This window comes from Microplitis mediator, chromosome 1 (assembly GCF_029852145.1).
Source record: "Microplitis mediator isolate UGA2020A chromosome 1, iyMicMedi2.1, whole genome shotgun sequence".
Taxonomy (NCBI): domain Eukaryota; kingdom Metazoa; phylum Arthropoda; class Insecta; order Hymenoptera; family Braconidae; genus Microplitis; species Microplitis mediator.
The window spans coordinates 5,336,845-5,344,792 of NC_079969.1; the positions used below are offsets into that span (position 1 = coordinate 5,336,845).

Consider the following 7,948-nt stretch of genomic DNA (forward strand, 5'->3'; position numbering starts at 1 on the left):
CACACGAATGATTACTAGCTATTCAAATTTCCCGCGGTTGTGTCATTTTACGCTGTTGCCGTCGTTCTTTAGATTCACGACACCTGTGACGTGATTAACTAAAATTCGCCTCTTATTTCATTAATAATTTAATAACGAACCCATGATTAAAAAAAAAATATTCATGTGTTCAGAAATGTTTAATTATTTGATACTAAATAATTTATAGCGATGGTATTATTGTAGCAAAAACTATAGCACTTTGAAAAATGACTCCCATTTACGCTCGTGTATAAGAACGAATTTTGAAAATTTACTTCTCGAAAACGATGTAGTGGATCGATTTGAAATTTGAACAGTGATCCTTTTTTTATAACTCTTTCAATAAAAAATATTTCAGAATTTTGGTATTTTTTCGAAAATTAGTATCGAACCTTCTTAATATATAACGCTTCAAGTGGTACAATCAATTACCGAATATAACAAAAAATGAAAGAAGATTATCATGCTTTAAATGATCACTGAAAAGTTATGTAATGTTAAATATTGATATAAATTAACGATTTATGTGTACAAAAAGATGATGTTTATTGCAAGTTTTTGAGAAATTAAAGTAGCATTATGCTTAATAAACACATTATTATTATGACATATTGAGATATAAATTAAAGATTATAGATTATTACGAGTAATGTAATTAAGTTCAAAGTCGATGATTACTTTATTACCTCAGGGGCATTACTTAAAATGATATCAACTTGGTAATAATGATATGAATAGGTTTTTTGACAAAAGAATTTGATGAGATAGTTTAAACTCCCTATGCTTCGAACAGAGAAACGTCTAATAAATCAATCAGATAAGTTTATTGTATTTTGTATTAATTGATAAATTATCTAATCCATGGTCACCAAGTGTCCACGCAGTACTTGGATGTTTTTCAAAATAGCTTTAGCCCCCTATATAGATCATCATTTTTAATATATATTAATACCCACCGGCGTAGGAATTCACAGTTGACTTTCTGAGACCGTCAAGAAAAATGATCGCTAAAGGTATGTCTACTTTATTATTATTATTATTATTATTATATTGCTAGTACTTGTACTTAAATAATCACTAATTGATTCGTTCTTCGCTTATTATTTGATAAAAAATTTACTCATTGTCTAAAATACACTAGCTTAATTGCTAGTTGAATAGTTCTTTATGCATAATAAATCTAATTTTCATAATACCAGCATCGAAATTATAAGTTCCAATGTCAATACCGCGGACAAATATTAATTAATGCGTAAATTAAGAATGCCTTCGGTTAGCGAGCAGAAACAAACGTGTTTTGTCCTTTGGGAAGAAATACAGAACATTACACACCAAGGAAAGAAAGTAGAACATTTCAGCTCCCGCGTAAAATTTACAATGTTAAGATCATAATCGTGGACTTTCATTAGCATCAATTTTCAAATGTCTTATTTTAAAGTTTACTATGTATAGATTAGTAAAAATAGGTTAATTGAGTTATCTATTCGTAATTAGACAAAATTTTTATTCCAAAGCATTTATCATTGTGTCATTCTGCGTGGCTGCTTCGCTCCAGTTGACAAAATTTACGCCCTGCGACAATAATGAACCAGTGCCTGAAAATTTGAACGTTGAAAATTGTGATATTGAACCATGCCCATTTTACAAAGGGTTCAATGTTAATGCATACTGGGACTTTACAGCAGGTGAGAAAATTAATTAATTAAACCAATTGTATATTTACTTCATTTCATTTTGCCAAATTTAAATGTACATTATTTAACTTGATATCATGCGAGCGTATAATTTAAAAATGGCTTTCTTTTTTGTTTAGTTAATTATACCACCTCATTGAGACCAGAAGCTAAACTTACTGCCTTTGGATTCTTAACCCTTCCGTACTCAATTCCCGAAAAAAATTCTGTTAGCACTCTTGCATATGGCGAAACATTTCCCCTGCAAGCACTTGATACAAGAACTTATCAGCTGAGTATGCCTGTGATAGATGCAGCTGTTCCGAATGTTGAATTTGTTGTTAAACTGTCGTTAATTGATAATAATGATAATGTTCTCAGTTGTTTCAAAGTCAGAGCAGAAGTTTTGATCCCTCAATATATTGACAATCAATTATCACCGTAATATTTTCTGATTAAATATCAGGAATTATTTTGTATAATTTATATTTATAAATTGAATTGATGAAATAAATGAAGGCTTGCATAATTTTTTTGTTTTTTTAATAAATTCTACTCATCTTTATTGCGCAAATGTAGTAAGTTTTTGAGTCAATCGAATACGATTACAGTAGACGCTCAATAAAGTTGCGCTTTTCAAAGTTACCTTTCCCTTAAATGAGTCCCCCACTCTATTTTGTTTTTTTGAAGGAATTGAGGGGAAATTGGTGATGGGCGGTCTTTTTTATAATTGCGTGGTAAATGAATGTGAGTCGGTAAGCTAGAAGTCTGACATGGTTAGTAAATAAAAACATAGCCTAACCTTTATTAAAAATTAAAATGCAATACTACTGTAGAACGTAGTTAATACTTGTTTTTATTAATTATTGGTAATAATTAGTCATATCATATGATTGTTATGGCAACAAATATATTATAATTCATTGTTTCCTTTTTTGTTATTTTCCCGTACATTTTAAAATTTCGCGGGAATATGCACATAAAAAAGTTTTATTTAGGTATGTTAGTGAATGCAGGTTATCGCTGGCTATTGGTTACAAAAATTTTTACCACGCCTCTCAAGATCCGTTTTCAAAAGTTACACTACTTTCGAGAGTGCTGAAAAAAACTGCTTTTGGCAGGGTGCGGAGTATAGGGTGGGGACAATCGAATCGATTGTAGCGCCTACAGTGGACGAAATACGCGTTAAATCGCACTTGTCTTGTGAATAGCTAAATGAAAGCAGTGTTAAAAAATAAGAACAAGCAGTGGTTGTATTGTTAATTGCAAAAATACTGACAGAAATAGTAATTGCAAGTTTTATACATTTCCATCCATGATGTTCATCTTTGGCTAAAAATTATTACCGGGAATTTTTTAAATTACAAATTTTTAACACAAAGTATTTTTAATTATTGAGTTTTAAAATTTAAAATAACGAATAATTGAAATCACTTTAATTTATTTACTTAATACAAATTAATAATTTTAACTTTGAAAAAAATATAATTATAATTATTTTAACTCATTTGTTATTATGACTATTATTGTTGTTATTATTATTATTACAAGCTAACCTTATGTCGTTCAAAATAATATTTATTTTGTATTTATTAAAATTTTTTATACTTATTTTTTTCAGTACAATCTACTCTATAATTTTCCACCTTTCAAATGTGGTATCACACATATATTTTGCGATCTTTAAAAATTTTAATTATGTGTTTATAAAAACTTTCCGTATTCTCTCTGTGCTTTTTGAGGATGATTTAAAGCGGTCGACAGATGTCGGTTTCGTCGCGCACTCTGCCAATATGGAAACTATTATTTTGACAATTGTTAATAGAAGTTATATCAAAAAACCATTTTATAGGCACAGCTATTTTTACTTCTTTTTTCTACCCACCATAGAACAGCTTCGAATTTGACCACCAGATGTCTACTTCACTTTTAGTTGCCTACACACAGACAGTGTGAGTTTTTAGGGTCCAAAATTTACAAAAAAAAAGTTATATTTATTTAGACTCAATACATCTATTATATGAAACAATCAAAATAACAAAACTGAACATTTCTTTCAATGGCCGAATTACTGCCCGAAAAAGAAAATGGCGTCAATGATTGATAAAAAAAAATTCTATTGAAAACTAAAAAAAAAGTAAAGAAAAAATCGCAAGTAACATAAAAGCATTTCCGGTATTTACTAATCGACATAGGCATCTACGACCTCGCTCGATTCGTGTCAAGTTCACTTAGCTCTTCACGAATAGTATAGAATATAAGTATTTAGTATAGTTCAACACTGACTATGGCACAGAATGACAGGATGAATGGTTCAGTTATGTTACATAGGTGATGGAACGTAATAGTCTCTTTTATAAAGACAAGACTTGTTTTGTGTCAGCTGTATAATATATAAATGGTATATACGAGGGATTAAGAGTACAGATATATATATGTATATATATGTGATAGTATTTAAGTATATAACTTTTAAGAATGAGACAAAACGGTGTCAAACTGGAAAGGTCAATGAAAAACTTGAAGAAATAGTTGGCTCCCTACTATATGCTGGCAGTAGTGGGATTTAAGTGGGACATGGTGGGGCAAAGGGGTCAAAATATGCTGCTGGAGATAAAGTAAAAAGTGTAAGGTAATCCGGGGGTAATTGCTACAGAATAGAGCTAATAATTAAGGCAATTAACAGTGTGGTTCAACATGATATACTGCTTGCAATTAGTACTAATAATAAATAATTAACAACTACTTTTATTATCGAAGGTTATTTATTATTTTACAATAAATGATTGATAACATTATAATCATGAGTTATTACAATTAATGATCAATTAGGGTTCATTTCTGGAGCAGTTATTGATACAATATAATTTTGAAAGTTATGGAAATTATTCTCATGAGTTACTAAGTTTATTATTTATGATTATAGGCGATGATTGTTGATGTAATTTATAGGTTTTCTAAATTTTCAACTTCTCGCTAAGAAAATTGAAAATATTAAAAAAAAAAGGGAAGCTATTGGTTTCGGTCTGACTTTCGAAAATCGAATTTCTAACAGATCTAGGCGTTTTAAGGTTCTAGGAAGCTATTCTGACTAATTTCAAGATTATGTCCGAGTATATGTATGTGTGTACGTACGTGCGTACGTATGTAAATATTCTAGACTTGATGATATATTTTATTGACTAAAAACATCAAATAGTTTATTAAATCCACAAAACATTTATCGAGTTATTTTTACAATTTATATAAAATTATCGTACAAGTACTCTACTAGTTGTCGGAATTGGAAGATTTCAATGCGTATATAAATTGCAATTGCTCTCCATATTTTTTTATACGTATTTTTAATGATTTCGTATAACGATTCGAGACCGAAACTCACTAATGAAACGATCAAACCGATAGTCAGGAAAATAAATGCAAAGGTTACATCTTCAAATTCTATCGGTCGGTAATAATTATGCGTTGATTGTTCGTTGATAAATTTATCTTTGGTTAATCCAAAACTACGATATTCCATTTCATCCAAGCGTTCAAGCTCTTTTTCGTAAATAAATGATTGATGAGACCTCATGATGAGATTATTAACTCGATCGCTCAATGGCCAATTAGTACGCATTGTCAGTGATGTTAAATGATACGTAACAACATTCTGAGGTACATGTAATTTGTATTTAATAATTAAGCGTCTTAACTGTGGATCAATGACAATACAAGCAATAGATTCATTCTTCTCAATAGGACAATTCATCTCGCTAAATATTGTTTTATTTAGCAATAGTGGATTTGTAATATAATCTTTACAAAGATTATTAGCATAAATTACTGTATAACGCGGGTCTTCTAGATCATCTAGAGTCTCAACATTTTTTCTGTACTCGGGTTTTGTCAAAAATGCCGCCAGATGGCCAGAAAATGTCGCCTGTAATATGAGAAAATATAAAAAGATTACGGAAAAAAATATTCGCATCTTTGCTGTGTCTGTCCGGGTATAAATTGAATTATTTATCAGCAGTCTCAGGCACTCAAAGATAGAGAACGATAATCTTGAGCTATTCTGTGTTTTGTTTGATAAATAAGTAACAACAAATACCATAAGCATAATAATTGTGGTTGCAATGATGGTTAACCAGCCGTAAAAATTAAACATTTTTTCCAATGGTGTCATTAGTCCGCGATTGTGAGTTACTATAACGTCGTGAAAAATTTTTAGTGGATATGATAAATAAAACATATTGAATGTATGCGGCGGCTTATCGGCAAGGATAAATGTACTGGCAGCTAACATCAGATCCGCTTCATTATTATAGAGCTTTGTGTCGTTGATCAAATAAGCTGAATGTTTCCCATCGATTCTAGGGAAAACATAAGTTATACGTAATGAAACATTTAGAGTTGATATTAGCCACCTTCCTACGCTTCCCATCGGTAATCCTAGTTTTTTGATTACATAACGATAATTAGTGTCTTTCGTTATTAGTTCATGAACCCGGCCGACTGCATCTGAAGCAGATAGTGATGCTCTTGATACTTTTATTGCGTAGCCATCTAGATGTCTTGTACGATCAAACATTATATTATCACATATATTTGAACCTGTTTAAAGCAAATATCGGTTATTACTTTTTAACTTCCCGCTAAGAAAATCGATGATTTTCGAAAAATTCAGGAAGTTATTGTTTTAATCCAGATTTTTGAAAATCGAGTTTTCAACAGATCTCGACGTTTTGAGGTTCTAGGAAGCCATTTTTACGAATTTCAGGGGGACGCTCGAGTGTATGTATGCATGTATCTACGTACGTACGTACGCATGTGAATATTCTATAACTTTTGAACGGTTGAACCGATTTGGCTTTTAAAAGTAGCGTTTGAAGTGGCTCATTGATTCTAATAGCTTGTGAGAAATTGAGCATATTCGGTACAGTATATTTGGAGATATTTCAAAAATAAACTATTTCAAAAGAGTTTTTTTTGAATATTTTGTAATGCACTCGATAGATTGATCCTAAAATCTAATCAGCTCTCAAACTTTATAAGCCACGTGTAATCATCATCACAATGAAAATATAATTTTGTTTTTACTTTTGTTCCATTTTTGCGTTAGTTACTCAGTAAATGTGAGAAATAGAGAAAGAAGATCTTAAGCTCGAAAATAGCGGCAAGTTTAGGAGCTGATCCGCAGGCTCAGTCGGTTTTTAGATATTTTTATCAGACATTTAGAGCCACAAAATCATTTCGTTTCAATGTCGATCCGTTAATTTTAACTCAAATAACACACTGAAAAAAAGTATTTATCCTCCCGGAATCCAAAGTATTATCGATCCAGTATTCCTTAAGTAAACTGGTATAATTCCCCTAGCAATCACGAGTTTTCTTGTGGAATCAAAACGTCATACTATTATGTACCTGAAGATCGGAACGTTTGTCGCAAATCGAAAATGAAAAAAAAAGAAATGAAAAGTAAAAAATCGACTGGACGTAGATTTCTGAAATGTTTCGCACGTCCACCGGAAATTGTAGGACACCCCTAACTACCCCTTAAGTCACCCTCAGAGTCAAATTACATGAATTATTCTCATATTCGTTACGAGAAAAACGTTCGGATCTTCACAAGAAAACCAGTATTGCTACCAGAACAAAATATTAACCGGGAGGAAAAATACTTTTTTTTCAGTGCAGATGCTTTAATATTTAATGAAACTCCTGAATTTTTTATTTTCGTTGAATAAATAAAACCTACCATTCAAATTAAACCCATTCTTCTTGGAATAATGACCTAGAAAAAATCGCCAGTGGTCGTGATAATTAGAAAAACCATCATAGATTTTTGACCAAAGTGGCGGTGCATAATCAGCAAACGTATTCAATGTCATCATGTCAATTGTATTTTCTTCGGTTTTTGACATTGAACAATGGTATACTTTACAATTTTCAAAGGCCTTTTGATAAAGGGGAAACAAATCAAATATACTCCAAGATAGATCTTTATCAAACACAAACATTGTCTTGATTTTTAGTGCCGGATTTTTCTCAAAGATGTGCATACTAAATTCGGTATTGTTATCGAAAATCATTACGAAAAATCTTATTTTTCGATGTGCTAATATTTCATTAGTTAGTTTGCTTCCTTTAAACAAAACAACATCACTAATTTCATTCGGCAATTGGAAATTTTCTCCATTAGTCCAATATCCGATTGTTCCTAAGTCCGTTCCGCAACTTTCGAACAAATCCCTCTAATTGAAAAAAATAAG

General features: G+C 31.0%; 1 protein-coding gene across 1 annotated transcript; it reads left to right on the plus strand.

Annotated features, from left to right (window-relative positions):
• The first annotated feature begins 726 nt into the window (after nucleotides 1-726).
• LOC130678629 (uncharacterized) lies at nucleotides 727-2,139 on the plus strand. The gene is made up of 3 exons (XM_057485971.1): nucleotides 727-740; nucleotides 1,498-1,706; nucleotides 1,835-2,139. Exons 1-3 carry the CDS (start codon nucleotides 727-729, stop codon nucleotides 2,137-2,139), a joined length of 528 nt encoding a protein of 175 aa, XP_057341954.1.
• The last annotated feature ends 5,809 nt before the right edge of the window (nucleotides 2,140-7,948 follow it).

Excerpts from the sequence above, each read along its gene's own strand:
- LOC130678629 (XM_057485971.1), top strand. Across the intron at positions 1,707-1,834 it reads ATACTGGGACTTTACAGCAG|TTAATTATACCACCTCATTG; the intron begins GTGAGAAAATTA and ends TTTTTTGTTTAG.